The sequence below is a fragment of the Oncorhynchus keta genome, chromosome 32 (assembly GCF_023373465.1).
Source record: "Oncorhynchus keta strain PuntledgeMale-10-30-2019 chromosome 32, Oket_V2, whole genome shotgun sequence".
NCBI lineage: Eukaryota > Metazoa > Chordata > Actinopteri > Salmoniformes > Salmonidae > Oncorhynchus > Oncorhynchus keta.
This window is the reverse complement of record NC_068452.1, coordinates 11,354,391-11,378,000: the sequence shown is the minus strand read 5'-3', so window position 1 is coordinate 11,378,000 and position 23,610 is coordinate 11,354,391. Positions and strand designations below refer to the sequence as shown.

The 23,610-nt window shown below is 41.2% G+C and overlaps 3 protein-coding genes across 5 annotated transcripts in view; all 3 read right to left on the bottom strand.

Moving 5' to 3' along the window:
* The window catches only part of LOC127914382 (uncharacterized), a 402,938-nt gene that overhangs the window by 168,986 nt on the left and 210,342 nt on the right, over positions 1 to 23,610 (bottom strand). The gene's annotated exons all lie outside the window — the stretch shown is intronic.
* Positions 1 to 23,610, bottom strand: part of LOC118365091 (zinc finger protein 501-like) — a 289,246-nt gene that overhangs the window by 62,404 nt on the left and 203,232 nt on the right. The gene's annotated exons all lie outside the window — the stretch shown is intronic.
* Positions 6,604 to 23,610, bottom strand: part of LOC118365128 (zinc finger protein 883-like) — a 99,430-nt gene continuing 82,423 nt past the window's right edge. Inside the window, exons 1-2 of one of the 3 annotated variants that reach the window (XM_052490206.1) lie at positions 11,929 to 12,141; positions 6,605 to 7,362 (exon numbers count right to left, since the gene is read on the bottom strand). In XM_052490206.1, the coding sequence (XP_052346166.1) occupies positions 7,118 to 7,362; positions 11,929 to 12,112 (429 nt within the window). In that variant the 5' untranslated portion in view covers positions 12,113 to 12,141 and the 3' untranslated portion in view covers positions 6,605 to 7,117. The other 2 variants (XM_052490207.1, XM_052490205.1) reach the window with 2 other exon arrangements.

Here is a 23,610-nt window from a genome sequence, read left to right as displayed (position 1 = left end):
ATAAGTAAGACAGGTGGTTAAAGGCACACAACAGTATAAATCCACTGAAAAAGGTGATGCCCACAGCGTAGCCATGATGTTGTTCAACAATTGAAGTCTTTAATGAATGTTAATATTATTTGACAATTGTCTTAAGACAGTCAAGTGAGAAAGACTCCTGTGAAGACATCAAAACAATGAAATAACACACATGGAATCATGTTGTAACTAAAAAAGGGTTAAACAAAATATATGTTATATTTGATATTCTTCAAATTAGCTACCCTTTGCTTTGATGACAGCTTTGCACACTCTTGGCATTCTCTCAACCAGCTTTATGAGGTAGTCACCTGGAATACATTTAAATTAACAGGTCTGCCTTGTCAAAAGTTATTAAAATCAAAGGTTAATTTGTGGAAATTCTTTCCTTCTTTATGCATTTAAGCCAATCAGTTGTGTTGTGATAAGGTAGGGGTGGTATACAGAAGATAGCCCTATTTGGTAAAAGACCAAGTCATTATTTTGGAAAGAACAGCTCAAATAAGACATGAAGGTCAGTCAATGCAGAAAATGTCAAGAACTTTGAATGTTTCTTCAAGTGCAGTCGCAAAAACCGTCAAGCGCTATGATGAAAACTGGCTCTCATGAGGAAGACTTTTTATAAAAAATGTTTTTTTTTTTCAAAAAGGCACCAAATAGTAGGAATATAGTAGGATAGCATAGTATAGTATATATAATAGTAGGAATATAGTAGTATAGTATATATATAACAGTAGGAATATAGTAAGATAGTATAGTATATATAATAGTAGGAATATAGTACTATAGTATAGTATAGTAGGAATGTGGAAGTATAGTATAGTAGGAATATAGTAGGATAGGAAAATATTAGTACAGTATAGTACAAATAATAGTATGAATTTAGTAGTATAGTATATATAATAGTAGGAATATAGTAGTATAGTATATACAGTGGGGCAAAAAAGTATTTAGTCAGCCACCAATTGTGCAAGTTCTCAGACTTAAAAAGATGGGAGAGACCTGTAATTTTCATCATGAGTACACTTCAACTATGACAGACAAAATGAGGGGAAAAAAATCCAGAAAACCACATTGTAGGATTTTTAATGAATTTATTTGCAAATTATGGTGGAAAACAAGTATTTGGTCACCTACTGGTCACCAAGCAAGATTTCTGGATCTCACCTGTAACTTCTTCTTTAAGAGGCTCCTCTGTCCTCCACTCGTTATTAATGGCACCTGTTTGAACTTGTTATCAGTATAAAAGACACCTGTCCACAACCTCAAACAGTCACACTCCAAACTCCACTATGACCAAGACCAAATAGTTGTCAAAGGACACCAGTAACTAAATTGCAGACCTGCACCAGGCTGGGAAGACTGAATCTGCAATAGGTAAGCAGCTTGGTTTGAAGAAATCAACTGTGGGAGCAATTATTAGGAAATGGAAGACATACAAGACCACTGATAATCTCCCTCGGTCTGGGGCTCCACGCAAGATCTCACCCCGTGGGTTCAAAATTATCACAAGAACGGTGAGCAAAAATCCCAGAACCACACGGGGGGACCTAGTGAATGACCTGCAGAGAGCTGGGACAAAGTAACAAAGCCTACCATCAGTAACACACTACGCCGCCAGGGACTCAAATCCTGCAGTGACAGACGTGTCCCCCTGCTTAAGCCAGTACATGTCCAGGCCCGTCTGAAGTTTGCTAGAGAGCATTTGGACAATCCAGAAGAAGATTGGGAGAATGTCATATGGTCAGATGAAACCAAAATATAGCTTTTGGTAAAAACTCAACTCGTCGTGTTTGGAGGACAAAGAATGCTGAGTTGCATCCAAAGAACACCATACCTACTGTGAAGCATGGGTGTGGAAACATCATGCTTTGGGGCTGTTTTTCTGCAAAGGGACCAGGACGACTGATCCGTGTTAAGGAAAGAATGAATGAGGCCATGTATCGTGAGATTTTGAGTGAAAACCTCCTTCCATCAGCAAGGGCATTGAAGATGAAACGTGGCTGTGTCTTTCAGCATGACAATGATCCCAAACACACCGGCCGGGCAACGAAGGAGTGGCTTCGTAAGAAGCATTTCAAGGTCCTGGAGTGGCCTAGCCAGTCTCCAGATCTCAACCCCATAGAAAATCTTTGGAGGGAGTTGAAAGTCTGTGTTGCCCAGCAACAGCCCCAAAACATCACTGCCCTAGAGGAGATCTGCATGGAGGAATGGTCCAAAATACCAACAACAGTGTGTGAAAACCTTGTGAAGACTTATAGAAAAAGTTTGACCTCTGTCATTGCCAACAAAGGGTATATAAAAAAAAGTATTGAGATAAACTCTTGTTATTGACCAAATACTTATTTTCCACCATCATTTGCAAATATATCATTAAAAATCCTACAATGTGATTTTCTGAATTTAACTATGATGAAAATTACAGGCCTCTCTCATCTTTTTAAGTGGGAGAACTTGCACAATTGGTGGCTGACTAAATACTTTTTTGCTACACTGTATAATAGTAGGAATATAGTGGTATAGTATATATAATAGTAGGAATATAGTAGTATATTATAGTATATACAATAGTAGGAATATAGTAGTACAGTATATACAAGTGTGGATATAGTAGTATAGTATATACAAAATAAGGAATATATTAGTATAGTATACATAATAGTATGAATATGGTAGTAAATTATAGTATATATAATAGTAGGAATACAGTAGTATAGTATAGTATACAGAATATTAGGAATATGGTAGTAAATTATAGTATATATAATAGTAGGAAAATAGTAGTATAGTATAGTATAATAGTAGGACTATAGTAGTATAGTATATATAATAGTATGAATATAGTAGTACAGTATAGTATATATAATAGTAGGAATATGGTAATACAGTATAGTATATTTAATAGTAGGAATATAGTAGTATAGTATATATAATAGTAGCAATGTAGAAGTATAGCATAGTATATATAATAGTAGGAATATAGTAGGATAATGTAGTAGTATAGTATATATAATAGTAGGAATTTAGTAGTATATATAATAGTAGGAATATAGTAGTACAGCAAAAATAGTAGGAATGTAGTAGTATGGTACAGTATATATATATAATAGTAGGAACATAGTAGTATAGTATATATAATAGTAGGAATATTGTAGTGTAGTATAGTATATATAATAGTAGGAATATTGTAGTGTAGTATAGTATATATAATAGTATACTATATATAATAGTGGGAATTTAGTATAGTATAGTATACAATAGTAGGAATATAGTAGTATAGTATAGTATAAATAACAGTAGGAATATAGTAGGATAGTATAGTATATATAATAGTAGGAATATAGTAGTATAGTATATATAATAGTAGAAATATGGAAGTATAGTATATATAATAGTATGAATATAGTAGGATAGTATAATATAGTATAGATAATAGTAGGAATGTAGTAGTATAGTATAGTACATATAATAGTAGTATAGTATATACAATAGTAGGAATCAGTAGTATAGTATATATAATAAACAGGAATATAGTAATATATATAATAGTAGGAATACAACCAGTATACAAAAAATAGTAGGAATGCAGTAATTATAGTATATAAAATAGTAGGAAAATAGTAGTACAGTGTAGTATATATAACAGTAGGAATATAGTAGGATCATTATAGTATATATACTAGTAGGGATATAGTAGTATAGTATATATAATAGTAGGAATATGGAAGTGGTATAGAATATATAATAATAGGAATATAGTAGGATAGTATAATATAGTATTGTCACGCCCTTGGTCTTAGTATTTTGTGTTTTCTTTATTATTTGTTCAGGCCAGGGTGTGACATGGGGTTATTGTATTGTCGTATTGGGTTTTGTAGGCATTTGGGATTGTGGTTGATTAGGGGTGTGTCTAGTATAGGCTTGGCTGCCTTGAGGCGGTTCTCAATCAGAGTCAGGTGATTCTTGTTGTCTTTGATGGGGAACCGTATTTAGGTAGCCTGGGTTTCACTTGTATTTCGTGGGTGATTGTTCCTGTCTCTGTGTAGTTTTTTCACCAGATAGGCTGTATTAGGTTTCACGTTCCGTTTTGTTGTTTTGTATTTTGTATTCAGTTATTTCATGTACCGCGATTCATTCATTAAAGACATGAGTAACCACCACGCTGCATTTCGGGTCCGACTCTCTTTCGACAAACGAAGAACGCCGTTACAGAATCACCCACCACACACGGACCGAGCAGCGTGTTAACGGGGCAGCGACAGCATGAGCAGTAGGGGGAGGACGTTATGGACAGCAGAAGTATGGAGTATACTACGTGGGAAGAAATAGACAGGTGGGCGGTCGACCCAGAGAGTGCCAGCGCCCGCCTGGGATTCGCTGGAGCAGTGCAAAGAGGGCTATAGGAGAATGTGGAGTCGAAGAGAAAGACACGGCAGCGACAGCATGAGCAGCGAAAGGAGGATGAATATACTATGAATATACTAGGAATATAGTAGTATAGTATATACAATAGTAGGAATGTAGTAGTATAGTACATATAATAGTAGGAATATAGTAGTATAGCAAAAATAGGAATGCAGTAGTATGGTATAGTATATATAATAGTAGGAAAATAGTAGGATAGTATAGTATATATAATAGTAGGGATATAGTATATATAATAGGAATATAGTAGTATAGTATCTATAATAGTAGGAATATAGTAAGATAGTATAGTATATACAATAGTAGGAATATAGTAGTATAGTATATATAATAGTAGAATATAGTAGTATAGTATAGAATAATAGTAGGAATATAGTAGTATAGTATAATAGTAGGAATATAGTAGTATAGTATATTTTATAGTAGAATGACCCAACTAGCATTTATTTTGGGATTCCACAGTGGAAACATAATTTTTCTGAAGCGAGATTAAAGGAGGAGTCTCATTTTACACAAGCACATTTTCATCAAGTTTGCCTCTCTTCGATTACCTTTGACCTTTTTCAAGAGAAGGCCAGAAAGGATGGAGAGATGAGCAACTCTAATTGAGAAAAGCCCTAGACTTTGAATGCTTATTATAGCGCCACCCATGGAAAACTCTGCTCCCTTGTTGTCTGAGTAGTGTTTGTTTTTACCATTGATCCATTAAGAGATTAATGAGAAGAAATCCATCAAAACAATAGGTTTGATTACATCAGAGCTCTATAATAAAGACAGAAGACTACAGTATTATGATCATGCTCTCATGCAGCTCTTTAATAATAGATAATGTCATGTTTACAGGCTGAGCAGAGCTCTATAATAGATAATATAATGTTTATAGGCTGATCAGATATCTATAATAGATAATGTCATGTTTATAGGCAGAGATCTATAATAATAGATGGCATATTTATAGACTGAACAGAGCACTATAATAATAGATAATGGCATGTTTATAGGCTGAACAGAGCTCTATACTAATAATGTCATGTTTTAGGCTGATCAGAGCTCTATAATAATAGATACTGTCATGTTTTAGGCTGAGCAGAGCTCTATAATAATAGATAATGTCATGTTTTATGCTGAGCAGAGATCTATAAAAATAGATAATGCCATGGTTTAGGCTGTGCAGAGCTCTATAATAATAATAGATAATGTCATGTTTATAGGCTGAGCAGAGATCTAATAATAGATAATGCCATGTTTTAGGCTGAGCAGAGATCTATAATAATAGATAATGCCATGTTTTAGGCTGAGCAGAGATCTATAATAATAGATAATGCCATGTTTTAGGCTGAGCAGAGCTCTATAATAATAGATAATCTCATGTTTATAGGCTGAGCAGAGATCTTTAATAACAGACAGAGGCCTACAGCTATAGGACAGAAGATGACAGAAGTGTGTTTAAAACACAGTGAGTATATACACCAAAATATGTATTTTGTCTTTCTTGGCTCTCGCTACCAAAGTGGCTTGCTGTTATTGTTGGGGATACACTCTTTCACGCCACTTTGATACAGCTACGACCGGAAGTGATTTCCACAGGAGAGCATTTTTCGCTAACCTTAAACTCAGTCTCTTAACCTGCTACGTTAATTATCCTAACCTGCTACAAAAAAGCCACTTCCGATCGTAGCTGTATGAAAAGTGACGTGAAAAGAGGGTTTCTCGTTGTTGAAGAAAATAATCACCCTTTTCAGGCCACCATTTTAAAATATCCAAACCATATACTGAACATTAGGGGTTCTTGAATCCAATATATCAACGAATCAAAACAAAATACACATTTTAACAATTTAATCTTATTTTAGATATGTCTCGAAATACAAAATCACGTCTATTGTTGAATAAGAATTCATATAAACAATATGATTTAAAGTGGGATAAACAAAAACACATTCTAAGTCAAAAACATAAATCAGAACACAGCCTCTCTATTCTCTTGTGTGATTCCAGGTCCTCTGACTGGGAAAATGTATTTCCACAATGAGAGCAGTGGTATGTCTTCTCCTCCTGTGTATGTATTCTTTCATGCTTATTCAGATTCCTTAACCTGATAAATCTCTTGCCACACAGGGAGCAGTGGTACGTCTTATCCCCTCCTGTGTGTCCTCTCATGCCTTGTCAGACCTAACTTGGTAAAACTCTTTCCACACAGGGAGCATTGGTAGGGATTTTCTTGTGGGAGTGTCCTCTCATGCTGTTTCAGGTTCACTAAACCCCTAAAATTATTTTCACACTGGGAACATTGATAAGGCTTCTCTCCTGTGTATTCTCTCATGAGATTTCATGTTTACTAACCAGGTAAAAGTAATTCCACATTTGGAGCAGTGTTAAGGCTTCTCTCCAGAGTGTATTCTCTTATGTATTAATAGGTACCCTAAGTCCTTAAAACTTTTTCCACACTGGGAGCATTGGAAAGGTTTTTATCCTGTGTGTGTCCTCTCATGCCTATGCAGGTGATATAACCAAAGAAAACCTTTTCCACACTGGGAACATTGGAAAGTATTTTTTCCTGTGTGTGTCCTCATGTTTCTTCAGGCTCCCTAACTTGTTAAAACTTTTTCCACAGTGGGAGCAGTGATGTCCTCCTATTGCTTTGGGCGTCTCTGGGTCTGATACCCATGAAGGACTATTCCCTGGGTCTGGTTCCCCTGAAGGACTCTTCTCTGGGTCTGATTCCCCTGAAGGACTCTTCTCTGGGTCTGATTCCCCTGAAGGACTCTTCTCTGGGTCTGATTCCCCTGAAGGACTCTTCTCTGGGTCTGATTCCCCTGAAGGACGTCTCTGGGTTTGATTCCCCTGAAGAACTCTTCTCTGGGTCTGATTCCCCTGAAGGACTCTTCCCGCTGTCAGAGGGAGAGTCTGGTCTCTCTCCTGTCAAAGACAAACAGAGTATCTAGTTACTAAATTGTCTACTGTGCTGTACTGTGTGGCAAAACTTGTGAAACATAAGTCTATGATTTGTTAAGATTTGGTCTTGTTTGGGGAGTTCATTAAAATCAAGACTCAGTTTCATCACCACCCTCTCCTGAGACTGAAAGCCCAGAGACTTGCACTTTGAACCGGGTGTGCGGTTTTGTCTGGGAGCGCTAAAATGAACATTGAGAGTAGAGGTCGACCGATTAATCGGAATGGCCGATTAATTCGGCCGATTTCAGGTTTTCATAACAATCGGAAATCTGTATTTTTGGGCACCGAATTGCCAATTATTATTTTTTTACACCTTTATTTAATCTTTATTTAACTAGGCAAGTCAGTTAAGAACACATTCTTATTTTCAATGATGGCCTAGGAACGTTGGGTTAACTGCCTTGTTCAGGGGCAGAAATACAGAATTCTACCTTGTCAGCTGGGGGGATCCAATCTTGCAAACTTACAGTTAACTAGTCCAAGGCAATAACGACCTGCCTCTCTCTCGTTGCACTCCACAAGGAGACTGCCTGTTACGCAAATGCAGTAAGCCAAGGTAAATTGCTAGCTAGCATTAAACTTATCTTATAAAAAACAATCAATCATAATCACTAGTTAATTACACACGGTTGATGATATTACTAGATATGATCTAGCATGTCCTGTGCTGCATATAATCTGACTGAGCATAGAAGTATCTAAGTATCTGACTGAGCGGTGGTAGACAGAAGCAGGCGCGTAAACATTCATTCAAACAGCACTTTTGTGTGTTTTGTTTTGCCAGCAGCTCTTCCTCGTGTGTCAAGCATTGCGCTGTTTATGACTTCAAACCTATCAACTCCCGAGATGAGGTTGGTGTGACCGAAGTGAAATGGCTGGCTAGTTAGCGCGCTAATAGCGTTTCAAACTTCACTCGCTCTGAGCCTTGGGGTGGTTGTTTCCCTTGCTCTGCATGGGTAACGCTGCTCGATGTAGTGGCTGTGGTCGTTCTGTTGCTGGTTCGAGCCCAGGGAGGAGCGAGGAGAGGGACGGAAGCTATACTGTTACACTGGCAATATTAAAGTGCCTATAACTTCATCCAATAGTCAAAGGTTAATGAAATACAAATGGTATAGAGGGGAATAGTCCTATAAAAACTACAACCTAAAACTTCTTACCTGGGAATATTGAAGACTCATGTTAAAAGGAACCACCAGCTTTCATATGTCCTCATGTTCTGAGCAAGGAACTGAAACGTTAGCTTTCTTACATAGCACATATATTGCACTTTACGTTCTTCTCCAACACCGTTTTGCATTATTTAAACGAAATTATCTACTTGAGGCTAAATTGATTTTATTGATGTATTATTTTAAGATAAAATAAGTGTTAATTCAGTATTGTTGTAATTGTCATTATTACAAATAAATATATAATAATAATAAAAATAGTTTTTATATATATATATATATATATATATATATATAAACTATTTTAATTATTATTTTTAAATCGGCTGATTAATCGGTATCGGCTTTTTGGTCCTCCAATAATCGGTATTGAAAAATCATAATCGGTCGACCTCTATTCGAGACCATCAAGCTACTATGCTCGGAGACAGATTTAATTTCAACTGAGGTAGTTGCTACAATTCAGACCTAAATAGAAGAGGTTTCTGATACATTCAAAGCAGATTGAACTAATCTGTGAAACGAGACTGTGCCTGTTATTGCCTCACTGAAAACAACAGTTCCACACCATGATGATTGCAGCACTTTACACCTGACTACCTCTCTGGAGGCTGACGTGAATTGCTGAGGATCTGATAAAGGTGCAGGAGAGCTGTGTGAGCTTAGAGGGTTTTTTTTCTCGCAGCAATATCCTGAGACCGATATTACATTTTTTGGCCAATACTGATATCCAATATTTTCCTTGCCCCAAAAACGATTCCGATAACCGATATTTAAAATTTTAGCTACCTTTTAAGCATTCTAGTACAGTTAAATAGTTAACACACACCCGGATGCAGCGGTCTAAGCCACTGCATCTCAGTACAAGAGGCGTCACTACAGTCCCTGGTTCGAATCCAGGCTGCATCCAGGCTGTATGATTGTAGTTGTCTGTTATTGGTGTAGAGTGGACAACAAAGGAGAGGGATCCCACATGTGGATAGGAAGATACAAATTATCATTATTACTGGGAAATATTCATTTAAAATCCAGGAATGTAAAACTTTAGCTCTCTAGGTCATGCCAGTAGGTTACAGTAGGTTGTATCTCACTAGGTCATGCCAGTAGGTTACAGTAGGTTGTAACTCTCTAGGTCATGCCAGTAGGTTACAGTAGGTCGTATCTCTCTAGGTCATGCCAGTAGAATACAGTAGGTTGTATTTTATTATTTGTTTACCTTTATTTAACTAGGCAAGTCAGTTAAGAACCAATTCTTATTTTCAATGACGGCCTAGGAACAGTGGGTTAACTGCCTGTTCAGGGGCAGAACGACAGATTTGTGCCTTGTCAGCTCAGGGATTTGAACTACCCCAACGCTCTAACCTGCCGCCCCAGGTCATGCCAGTAGGTTACAGTAAGTTTTATCTCTCTAGGTCATGCCAGTAGGCTACAGTAGGTTGTGTCTCTCTAGGTCATGCCAGTAGACTACAGTAGGTTGTATCTCTCTAGGTCATGCCAGTCGGCTACAGTAGATTGTATCTCTAGGTCGTGCCAGTCGGCTACAGTAGGTTGTAAATCTCTAGGTCAAGCCAGTAGGTTACAGTAGGTTGTATCCAAGTGGTTTTATCTCTCTAGGTCACGCCAGTAGGGCCACAGTATGTTGTATCTCTCTAGGTCATGCCAGTCGGCTACAGTAGGTTGTAAATCTCTAGGTCAAGCCAGTAGGTTACAGTAGGTTGTATCCAAGTGGTTTTATCTCTCTAGGTCATGCCAGTAGGTTACAGTAGGTTGTATCCAAGTGGTTTTATCTCTCTAGGTCAAGCCAGTAGGCTAGAGTAGGTTGTATCTTTCTAGGTCATGCCAGTCGGCTACAGTAGGTTGCATCTCTCTAGGTCATGCCAGTCGGTTACAGTAGGTTGTAACTCTCTAGGTCAAGCCAGCAGGTTACAGTAGGTTGTATCCAAGTGGAAACAATTATCAACCCAATGTGGAAAGTGTCAAATTTGGTCAACAACCAAATGAATGGCTTATTTGCTACGTGAGGTTTACTGGATCCAACAGAAGTTCCATAATGATTAAGTTGTTATGTGGACATGTGACATACCGACAACTTTGATAAAAACACTACAGGAGTTGTCTCCAGATCGCTATGCATATTCATGCTTGTAGCTTAGAATCTCTCTCTTCATTGAATACAGGCGGTTGACGACAACAACCCTCATAGAATATAAACAATAGATTACAATAATAAGATGTATCCACCAATCCAAAGAAAGGATAGGCGGAAGATAGACAACCCACAGTGAAGCTTTTGGACAACGACTCCCCTTGTTAGGGCAGAGAGACATCTTGTCAGTATATCCATAATCTTTGGTGGAGCCAACCCAACTCTCACATGGCACTATTGGGGGCACGGTGTGTAGTAAATCATCACTACATGAAAATCACTACATGTCCCCCAGTCTGCGGCCAGCAGATAGACCCTTCTCAATTATATATATATGTGAAGTCACTTTTTGGAAACGGAACGGAGAAAACAAGGGGTAGCTTGTTCTCTACGTCGTCTGATTCTAGACATATCAGTCATCACCCTAGAGCCCTCCGTTGAAGAGGTATTGACGAGGGAACTACGAATATCCAAAGTTAAAAACAAATTTAAGGCGGAACTTACTGGTGTTAATCAGATCTCCTTTCTCCACCTCTTCTTCTTTTAATGTGACAGTCATCTCCCCCCTCTCTTTCACTCTTAAAACTGCATCCTCCTCTTTCTCTTCCTTTACTGTAACATCCTCCTCTTTCACTCTGAACGCGGCTTCCTCTTCTTTAACTGAAACGTCTCCCTCTTCTTTCACTGTAACAGCCTCACCCTCTACTTGTTGTTTTACTGTGAGATCCTCCTCTTCCTTCTCATCTTTCACGACAATGTTCAGACCCAGAGCTTCTTTCTCCGTCCAGGAGACCTCCTCTGCTTTAACAGGAGGGGAGTAGTTTAGGAGCTCATGTTCGGGGATGTTAGCTATCTATCATTAGCGAAGCTAGTGCTAACTTAACCAGCCAGCTACTATAGCTGACTAATACAAAATAACGTAATATTAAATTAAATAGGTAAACAATTAGATACGATATAAGTGTGTCTAAAACACAGTAGGTAATATACACCAAAAGCGTCTAAATAGATTGAATTTTTCGGCTATGTTGGCTAGCAAGCTACCGAGGTGGTTGACGAGCTGTTTCTGAAGAACCGTCCACTAGATTATACGTCACGCTGGCAGCGTCGGCTGAAAGACGCACATCCTGAGTAGTGCAGCAGTCTAAGGTACTGCATTGAAGGGCTAGAGGCATCACTACAGACCCAGGTTTGATCCCGGGCTGTACCACAAACCTGCTGCGATCGGGAGTCCCATAGGGCAGCACACTATAGACCAAGCGTTGCCCAGGTTAGGGGAGGGTTTGGCTTTACTACTCCTTGTGGCGCCTGCAGGCTGACCTCCGTCGTCAGGTGAACAGTGTTTCCTCCGACAAATTGGTGCATCTGGCTTCCGGGTTAAGCGGGCAGCTGTTAACATGCGCGGTTTGGCGGGGCATGTTTCAGAGGACGCATGACTCGACTTTCGAATCCTGAGCCCTTTGGGGAGTTGCAGCGATGAGACAATATTTTTATTTTTATTTTACCTTTATTTATACAGGTTTTTCTAATTGAAATAACATCTCTTTTCCAAGAGAGACCTGGTCCAATAGCAGCAGGGGGAACAACGTTTCAGACAAAACAACTTACATAAACTAACACAACATTAAACAAAGCTATAAACACACACACAGTACAACAATAACATTTTCGTTAAAAGCACTAAAGTCTTGACTAAAAACAGCTGTCCTAAACACAATTACACTCTTCTATGATATATACATCGATCAAGTGTTTAAGCTCCACCAACGAAACTAGATCATCAAATTTTAAAATGTTCAGGAAAGAATTCCAGGACCACGGAGCTGAGTAATTAAAACAATTTCTACCATGACCTGCTCAAATATTTGGTACTGTTAGAAGCAAATGAGAAGGGGACCGTCATTTATATTTATTTACCGATCTGACAAAAAAAAAGAACAGAGATAAAATGGCATTTTACCCAATATGGCCTTAAAAATCAGTGTATACCAGTGTTTAGGCCTACGCAAGGTCAATGACGAACAGCCAACAGCACTGTAGACATCACATTATCGAAATTGTGGAGAAAAAAATGGGGGTACAATTATTTTAAAAATGCCAAAATTGGTTGTTCCCCACCATTTGCAACAACGTCGCTGAGCACCATCACTATCTTTCCTTCATGGATCTCCTGCATGTTTACATATCTGGCATTACTCATCTCATATGTATATACTGTATTCTATCCTATTCTACTGTATCTTAGTCTATGTATTACTCATCTCATATGTATATACTGTATTATATCCCTATTCTACTGTATCTGTCTATGCCACTGACATTGCTCGTCCATATATTTATATATTCTTATTCCTTTACTTAGATTTGTGTGTATTAGGTATTTGTTGTGGAATTGTTAGATATTACTGCACTGTTGGAGCTAGGAACACAAGCATTTAGTTAGATATTACTGGACTATTGGAGCTATAAACAAGCATTTAGTTAGATAATACTGTTGGAGTTAGGAACACAAGCATTTAGTTAGATAATACTGTACTGTTGGAGCTAAGAACACAAGCATTTAGTTAGAAACGCCCCATCTCTTTACATTGCTTATGCATATTCAGTGGCTTGACTGTGTCCAGACTATGTCAAAGGCCCATCCTGGTAGATCTGAACCTAATGCAGCTTGGAGTGATCAGATGACAGAAGTCACATTTAGGTGCCAGGTGTAACTGAGGCCATAGATGCTCCATATCCAGTGTTTTATATAATATGTAATATGACTAAATGTGTTTCTGTGTTGCAGGGGCAGTCAAGAAATGGAACGGCAAGGCCACAGAACATGACATAATCAAAGCTGTGAGAGACCACCTCAAGCCCCTGGTAGAGACGGGGTGGTGTTTACCACTCCACCACGCCTTCAGCAGGCTTGAAAAGTGGGGTTGATACTGATTTTCATACTAAGAGGGACCAACAGTCTGTTGATTGGTCAGTCATTGGGTTCATTTGTTTTGTAATATGTGCAAATCAAATCAAGCTTTATTTATACAGCACATTTCAGACATGGATGCAACACAATGGCTTCACAGGAAAAAACTATGAAAATAAACAGAAATATTGAGGATAAAAAAACAAAGAACAACTGAAAGACTGCTCAGGTGAAACACCTTCCCACTAAGGAGATGGACAAGCCAGTGTAGCTTGGTTCATTCTGCGTTGTGTACTTTTAATTAGGATGCTGCCACAACTGAAGGTCTGCTGGTTGAATTATTTTTATTTGCCCTGCACACGAAGAGACACCACACATGATGTTAACCCTTGACGCAGTCCTAGCTCTCAGGCACCTTGCTAGCCCAAGGTCAAAAGAGAACAATAAGGGGGTATGGAAATACAGATAACCCGCGATGGGCCAAACCAAAATATACAAAACTTTACAATCATATGTATATACAATAAAAGTGTATGAAAAACGTTAGTTATGCAGCTGTAATTAAATTTAAAAATACACTGAATTATTATTATCAAATTATTAACATCCCCTCTTGACCTGGCCTATTTGAATTGGTCCTTGTGTGCAGCTTGGTGCATAATCTAGGTGGAACTCCCCTTTTTCTCTACTGTGTTATTGACTTGTTAATTGTTTACTCCATGTGTAACTCTGTGTTGTCTGTTCACACTGCTATGCTTTATCTTGGCCAGGTCGCAGTTGCAAATGAGAACTTGTTCTCAACTAGCCTACCTGGTTAAATAAAGGTGAAATAAAAATAAAATAGAAAAGGTTGTTGAGGGCCCCCAGAGGATCCACGATAGTCACGTCTCTCTCCTGTGTGAACAAAAAGTAAAACAGATGGTTTAAGGCCCATAACAGCAAAAATATACTGTATAAAGGTGATGCCAACACCGTAGCCATGATGTTACAAACAATGACGTCAGTAATGAATGTTAATTATTTGACATTTGTCTTAAGACAGTCAAGTGAACAACAAGTCACATTTGGTCTTGTTTTCCCATTAGTAGTAACATCGACGTATGTATGCTAGAAATACGTTTTTAAAGTTGTTGGAATCCTAAGCAATGTGCCAGACAACGTTTGGTCTCAATATAGGCACCTTTCTGGTGAAAGGTGCCTATACACACCTTCATAGGTGAAGTTATGGGTACTACGGTAGGTCTATGTTATTGTTAGGTGAAGTTATGGGTCCTACAGTAGGTCTATGTTATTGAAGTTATAGGTACTACAGTAGATCTATGTTGTTGTTAGGAGAAGTTATGGGTCCTACAGTAGGTCTACGTTATTGGTATAACTAGTGGTTTCCACATTAGCATGGAGGAGTTTCTGCAACCAAATTGCGTTTAGCAAACACAGAGGGCAGAGAGCGATGCACCTATTTGGGGATGTCTGATAGTATTTACACACCACCACTAATGATTTGTGGAGCTTCTCAAAGTAATTTTTCTTCACCTCAAACAGCAAGTAAACAAAGTCTTACTAAAATCAATTGGCGAATGACAATAGTTCCTCAAAGTATTTGTCAAATATTTCCAGCTCTCACTCTTGATAACCACTCAACATGAAAGGGGAAAATGTAATCGTCTGATCCAGTGGAAATGTCATAAAATACCTGATAACTTTTTATCCCTTTCACAAATAGCCTACAGCTGTGTCTGTCCCAAACTCACTGGTGCAGGAAACTGAGGACCCAGAATATTTTATACAATGTTGCTATCACGTTTCGGACAGACCTAGGTGATAGCTGATATATTGTTTCAAGTTCTATGTAGACAGGCCATGCGCAGCCAATGTGATTTATTTTTATCTGGATATTTTCTAGCTGTTTTTATTTGTTGGCATTATGTAGGCTATTTTTACATAGTTGGCAATGTCAATAAAAGTTATTTAGATTTGCATAATTTTAATTTAGATTTATATACGTAGAATACAGATTAACCACAGATCATGATTTTGAGATAAAGACTATTATAATTATTATTACTATTATAAATTAAAGGAAACTGTTCCAGTAAAATGTGCATATGAAAATCATAACTGGCACCAGATCAGTAGAAATGGTCAGATAAATTGGCACTACAAATGGAAATGGTTGCCGACTGCTGTTGGAGCTTTCACTGGAAACTTCAGGAGCGTAACGTCAGAAGGCCAGCAGCAGAGTGAGGAGAATGCTAAGGAAGAGGTTTTTTCTCTTGTTCCCTCGAGTCATTTGTGTGTCTCAGTTATTTAATAAAACGGGGGATTCCTATGTTGATGTAAATAATATTTGCTGCTCTGTGGTGAGTAATGAGGAGAAACCAGATGCTGCACGCATTTATGAAATTTCTTATCCCAGTTTCTAATAAGCATGCACCCATTAAAACCTCTTGGTGCACCTATCCCTTTAGTGGGATAATTGTCATCAACTTCAGCTGAATTGCAGAGCGCCAAATTCAAAATAAATTAGTACAAATATTTCATTTTCATGAAATCACAAGTGCAATATAGTAAAACACAGGTTAGCTTGTTGTTAATCCATCTGGCGTGTCAGATTTCAATAAAGCTTTTTGGAAAAAGCTATCCAAGCGTTTATGTAAGAACATCTCAGTAGACAAAAAATCACATACACCTAGCATAAAAGTAGATTGGTCACGAAAGTCAGAAAACAATAAAAATAATCGCTTACCTTTGATGATCTTCGGATGTTTGCACTCAGGAGACTCCCAGTTACACAATAAATGTTCCCTTTGTTCCATAAAGAGTATTTTTATATCCAAAATACCTCCATTTGGTTGGCGCCGTATGTCCAGAAATCCCACAGGCTCGAGCGGTCAACGAGGCAGACGAAAATTCCAAATAGTATCCGTGAAGTTCATGAGAAACATGTCGAACGTTTTTATAATCAATCCTCAAGCTGTTTTATTTAATAAATAATCAATAATATGTCAAGAGGACTGTAGTTTCTTCAGTAGGATTGAGAGAGAAAATGGCTGACACACTCTGTTGCGCACAAAAAATGCTGCTGGCACCCTGCCAAACCTCTGACGTGATTTGATCTTTGTCTCAATTTTTTTTAAATTAAAGCCTGAAACTATGTCTAAAGACTGTTCACAACATGGGGAAGTCATAGGAAAGGGAATCCGGTTGATATCCCTTTAAATGGAGTGAAGGCAGGCTATGGAACATGGAGCTTTCAAAATAGAAGCCACTTCCTGGTTTGATTTTCGCCTGCAATATCAGTTTTGTTATACTCACAGACAATATTTTGACAGTTTTGGAAACTTTAGTGTGTTTTCTATCCTAATCTGACAATTATATGCATATTCTATATTATGGGCATGAGAAATAGGCAGTTTCTTTTTGGGTACGTTTTCATTCAAAAATCTAAATACTGCACCCTAGTCTCAAGAGGTTTTAAGAAAATGACTGCAAATGCTGTTAAATCCCAGTGGATTGATGAGGAATTGAAAATGGTATGGTTGAGAAGGATGAGGGAAAAGTAATGGCACTCAAGCTGTTTTATTTCATAAATAATCAATAATATGTCAAGAGGACTGTAGTTTCTTCAGTAGGATTGAGAGAGAAAATGGCTGACACACTCTGTTGCGCACGAAAAAAGCTGCTGGCACCCTGCCAAACCTCTGACGTGATCTGATCTTTGTCGCTAATTTTCAAAATTAAAGCCTGAAACTATGTCTAAAGACTGCTCACAACACGGGAAGTCATAGGAAAGGGAATCCGGTTGATATCCCTTTAAATGGAGTGAAGGCAGGCTATGGAACATGGAGCATTCAACATAGAAGCCACTTCGGGTTTGATTTTCGCCTGCAATATCAGTTCTGTTGTTCTGTTGTACTCACTTTGACTGTAAAAGCTGTTAAATCCCAGTGGATTGATGAGGAATTGAAAAATGGTATGGTTGAGAAGGATGAGGGAAAAATAATGGCAAATAGGTCTGGCTGAACAACTGATTGGCAAACATCCTGCAAATTGAGAAATCATGTGACTAAACTGAATAAAAAGAAGAAACGACACATTGAAACAAAGATAAATGACAAAGAATGATAATAAAAAGCTTTGAAGAACCTTACATACAATTTTTGGGAAAAAGGCAAACTCTGCTCCATCATTAACTGAATCAGATGGCTCATTCATCAAAGCCCACTACTTTTATGATTTTTTCATTGGCAAGATAGTAAACTTAGGCATGACATACCAGCAACAAACGCTGAAACTACACATCCAAGTATATCTGACCAAATTATGAAAGACAAGCATTGTAATTTAGAATTTCGTAAAGTCCGTGTGGAATAAGTGAAAAAATTGTTGTCTTTCAACAATGACAAGCCACCGGGGTCTGACAATCTAGATGGAAAATTACTGAGGATAATAGTGGACTATATTGCCACACCTTTTTTCCATATCTTTAATTTAAGCCTACTAGAGAGCATGTGCCCTCAGGCCTGGAGGTGTCAGGTTTTACCAGAATTGGACCCAGAAGCAGACCAGGACAAGGTGAGTATAAAGATGGTGAGTATTTATTAATCAATGAGAACGTGGAGGTAGATCGTTCCGGGTGGAGGAGCGGGCAGCGGAGGTCAGTTGATGGGAGTGGATAGGCAGATCCAATGGATAACAACACACTGGCGACGAGCAGACAGGGATGGGGTATGGGTTCCGGGTGAATGCTGTAGACAAAACAAACGGCGGTAAGTTAAAGGCAAGCAAGACGTACAAAACAATAAAACAAAACAAACTCTATAAACTGGAGGCTGGTTCGTGGGCACAACATACTGTTCATGGCTAATGATCCGGCAGGGAATGGATGTCAGGTCAGAGCTTTTGAAGGGGAGAGGTGATGATCAGGACAGGTGTGCAGATTACTGATGGGATACAGGTGCGGGTGAACATCGATCTCCCAACAAGCTAATTCGCCCGGCAACCAGACAGGGTGCGTTCCAGGATACCGGAAACACACTCCAGGACAGAAACACAGGCAAACACAGACTCAGGAAACGGGATTCGTGACAGTACCCCCCTCCGACGAACGCCACCGGGCGGACTACCTGGAGCGCCAGGGTGGAGGCGGTAGAAGTCACGAAGCAGGTCGTCATCAAGGATCTGACGCCGAGGAATCCAACTCCTCTCCTCTGGACCATATCCTTCCCAATCCACGAGATATTGGAGACCTCGACCCCGCCGACTGGAATCCATTATGCGGCGCACCGTGTAGGCAGGACCACCTCCGATCATCCGAGGAGGAGGTGGACGAGGAGGAGGGTGCAACAGAGGACTGAGGAGAACCGGCTTGAGGCAGGAGACATGAAAGGTGGGGTGTACTCGGGCGTTGCCGGCAATTTGAGTCGGACCACAACAGGGTTAATGATTCTCTCCACCACAAACGGACCAATGAACTTTGGGGACAGTTTCCTCGACTCAGTCCGTAGAGGAAGATCCCGTGTAGCCAACCAAACCTTATCACCGATGGTATAAGCGGGAGCAGGAATACGGCGACGATTCGCCTGGATCTGATACCGGTCAGAAACTCTAAGGAGGACCTTCCTGGCCCGATGCCAGGTCCGGTGGCAACGGCGAATGTGGGCCTGGACAGAAGGAACCGAAAGATACCTCTCCTGAGAAGGAAACAAGGGAGGTTGGTATCCGTACAGGCATTGGAAGGGGGACATCCCAGTGGCAGATGAAGGAAGGGTATTATGGGCATACTCGACCCAGGGTAATTGAGATGACCAAGAGGTGGGATCAGAGGAGACAAGACAACGCAGCGTGGACTCCATCTTCTGGTTGGCTCTCTCCGCCTGACCATTAGATTGTGGATTAAATCCAGAAGTGAGACTGACTGTAGCTCCAATGGCCAAACAGAAGGATCTCCAGACAGCAGAGGTAAACTGAGGACCACGGTCAGAAACAATGTCACTGGGCAATCCGTGGACCCTGAAAACCTCCCTAACCAGGATCTCGGACGTCTCCGTGGCAGATGGAAGCTTGGAGAGAGGGACTAAATGAGCAAACTTGCTGAATCTGTCCACAATGGTCAGAATGACCGTGTTCCCAACAGAAGGGGGCAATCCCGTGACAAAATCCAGGGCCAGATGCGACCAAGGTCGCAGAGGAATAGGTAAGGGGTGAAGAAGCCCAGAGCTGGGCCGATTGGTACTTTTGTTCTGAGCACAAACAGGACATGCGGCAACAAACCTCCGGGTATCTTCTCCCATGGCAGGCCACCAAAATCGTCTGCGCAGTAGCACCATAGTCTGAGCAACGCCAGGGTGACAAGCTATCTTGCTGGCGTGGGACCACTGAAGAACAGCGGAACGGACCGACTCAGGCACGAACAACCGACCGGGTGGACCGTTACCGGGCCGGGCTGCGTCCGAAGGGCCGCCATCACATCCTCCTCAATCCTCCATGTAACGGCTCCCACGACAAGGTTCTGGGAAGAATCGTCTCAGTCTTGGCCCCACTCTCATCTGTCTTGAGAACATCCGGGACAAGGCGTCCGCTTTGCCCTTCTTCGACCTAGGTCGGAACGTCAGGGAAAAATTGAAGCGTTCAAAACAAAGCCCACCTGGCCTGACGGGAGTTGAGACGTTTAGCCGATTGCACGTAAGCCAGATTCTTGTGGTCAGTCCAGACCACAAACGCTTGCTCCGCTCCCTCCAACCAGTGACGCCACTCCTCCAAGGCAAGCTTCACAGCGAGAAGCTCCCGGTTACCCACATCGTAGTTTCTCTCAGCTGGTGTAAGACGACAAGAGTAGAAGGCGCAGGTATGGAGTTTACCGTCAGTGGAGCTACGCTGGGACAGGATGGCGCCCACCCCCATATCAGACGCGTCCACCTCAACAACAAACTGACGGGAAGTGTCAGGTTGAGAGAGAATCGACGCGTTGGTGAATCGGCTCTTCAAGTTCAGAAATGCTCGGTCTGCCTCAGGAGTCCAACAGAAAATTCTGGTGCAAGATGTCAGAGCAGTTAAAGGGACGGCCACCCGGCTGTAATCACGGATAAACCTCCGATAGAAGATCGCAAATCCCAGGAATCTCTGGAGCTGCAATCTCGTACCGGGCCGGGACCAATCCCGAACCGCCCGAACCTTCTCTTGGTCCATCTTGATCTCACCCCTGGAGATGATGTACCCGAGGAAGGATGTAGTGTGGGCATGAAAATCACACTTCTCTGCCTTCACAAACAGATGGTTCTCCAATAACCGCTGCAGGACCTGCTTAACATGCTGGATGTGGCTGGAAAGCTCCTTGAGAAAATCAGGATGTCATCCAGGTAAACGAACACAAACAGACCGATCATATCCCTCAGCACGTCATTCACCAAACTTTGGAACACTGCTGGAGCGTTGGAAAGTCCAAACGGCATCACCTGGTACTCGAAATGTCCCATAGGTGTATTGAATCCAGTCAACCACTCGTCCCCCTCTTTGATCCGAACCAGATGATACGCATAGTGTAGATCAAGCTTCAGTAAACACAGTAGCACCCTGTAAAGAATTTAAAGCGGAGCTCATCAAGGGCAAGGGGTACTTGTTCTTGACCGTAATATCATTCAACCCCGATAATCAATACACGGTCGAAGAGAGCCATCCTTCTTACTCACAAAAAAATCCAGCTCCCAGGGGTGATGACGAGGGACAAATGAAACCTGCAGCAAGAGACTCCTTTATGTAGGTCTCCAGGGCTTCCCGCTCAGGTCGAGAAATACTGTATAACCGTCCCTTGGGAAAGGCAGCTCCAGGGAACAGCTTAATTTTACAATCACAAGGTCGGTGGGGAGGAAGTGACTGAGCTTTCTGCTTACTGAACACCTCACCCAATCCTCGTGATATGTTTCAGGAACCAGGGACAAATCAGGAGGAGCAGACTCACTGACCCGACTGGGGGACAGCATGAGAACAGGCAGTCCTGAGGCAGTTAGCATGGCACTCAATGCTCCAACTAGTTACCTTACCAGTCAACCAATCAAATGAAGGATTGTGTTCTCTTAGCCAGGGGTATCCAAGAACCAGAGGAACATGGGGAAGGCAAAATTAAAAAGAAATAACCTCTGAATGATTCCCCGACAACAACAGCTTAACCGGTTGAGTCCTCATAGTGATCCGTGCCAGACTACTGCCGTTCAGAGTGGTTGCTTCAATGGCTTCCGGTAATTGCTCCTTGGAAAGCCCCAGCTGTTCCACTAAGTCGGCATCAATGAAGCTGTCATCGGCACCGGAATCGATGAAAGCGTTAATCTCTAAACTCTGATTCTTATTTATGAGGTAGCAGGAAAACGAGGTCTGACAGGGCTCTTGAGATGTTGAAACTGGCTCGCTAACAAACCTCCCAAACTTAACGAGCCGAGCAGTTTAACGGGCGCTGAGGACAAACGGAGATGTAATGTCCCGAGCTACCACAGTAGAGGCAGCTGTTGGTCTCACGTCTACGTTGGCGCTCGTCCTTAGTTAACCCGTGCCGCCCCACTTGCATAGGTTCAGGATCTGGCGGCAGGACTCCTCCACTAATCCCGTGTGAGGAAAAATGATCAACCCGTTCTGGTCCACTTCCTGACCCGAATGGTAACCGAGTCTCAGATTGATTAGATGGACCCCACTGCTTCTCCTCCTTCTCTCCCGGACTCTATTATCTACCCGAATAGCTAAGGTGACCAGACGATCTAGGTCACTAGGCTCTGGATAGGAGATCAGCTCGTCCTTGAGTTGCTCCGACAACCCTGGTAAAAAACCGCTTGTAGTGATTCCTCATTCCAACCACTCTCCACAGCCAATGTCCTGAATTCTATCACAAAGTCTGCCACACTGCGAGCTCCTTGGCGAAGAGAGAACAAATGTTTAGCTGCGTCCTTACCTCGGACTGATGGTCAAAAGCTCTCATCTCTGCCGTGAAACCCTGGTATGACGTCATGCATGTGTCCCGTTGTTCCCAAACAGCTGAAGCCCATTCCAGAGCTCTGCCATGCAGCAGCTCAATAACAAAAGCTATCCTAGCCTTATCTGTGGCGTAAGAGTAGGGCTGCAGATCAAAAACTAACCCACACTGTAAAAGAAATGAACGGCATCCTCACAGATCTCCCTCATTACTTCTCCGGTGTCGGAACCTTGGGCTCACGGAAGGAACCCGCTCCCGAATCGGCAGGTGATATGGGTGAAACAGGTGGTGGATGATCCGCCGGCAACCTGAGCTGATCCTGGATACTCGTTAATCTATCCGATAAGTTCCGGATTGAACCCGCTATCTCGTGTAGCGCCGTGTTGTGTTGTCCCAACATCTTCTCCTGCTGGGTAATTGTATGGCAAACGGAGTCCAGGTCCGCTGGGTTCATCACTGGCCCGGATCGTTCTGTCAGGTTTTACCAGAATTGGACCCAGAAGCAGACCAGGACAAGGTGAGTATACAGATGGTGAGTATTTATTAATCAATGAGAACGTGGAGGTAGATAGTTCCGGGTGGAGGAGCGGGCAGCGGAGGTGAGTTGATGGGAGTGGATAGGCAGATCCAATGGATAACAACACACTGGCGACGAGCAGACAGGGATGGGGAATGGGTTCCGGGTGAATGGCTGTAGTCAAAACAAACGGCGGTAAGTTAAAGGCAAGCAAGACGTACAAAACAATAAAACAAAACAAACTCTATTAAACTGGAGGCTGGTTCGTGGGCACAACATACTGTTCATGGCTAACGATCCGGCAGGGAATGGATGTCAGGTCAGAGCTTTTGAAGGGGAGAGGTGATGATCAGGACAGGTGTGCAGATTACTGATGGGATACATGTGCGGGTGAACATCGATCTCCCAACAAGCTAATTCGCCCGGCAACCAGACAGGGTGCGTTCCAGGACACCGGAAACACACTCCAGGACAGAAACAAAGGCAAACACAGACTCAGGAAGCGGGATTCGT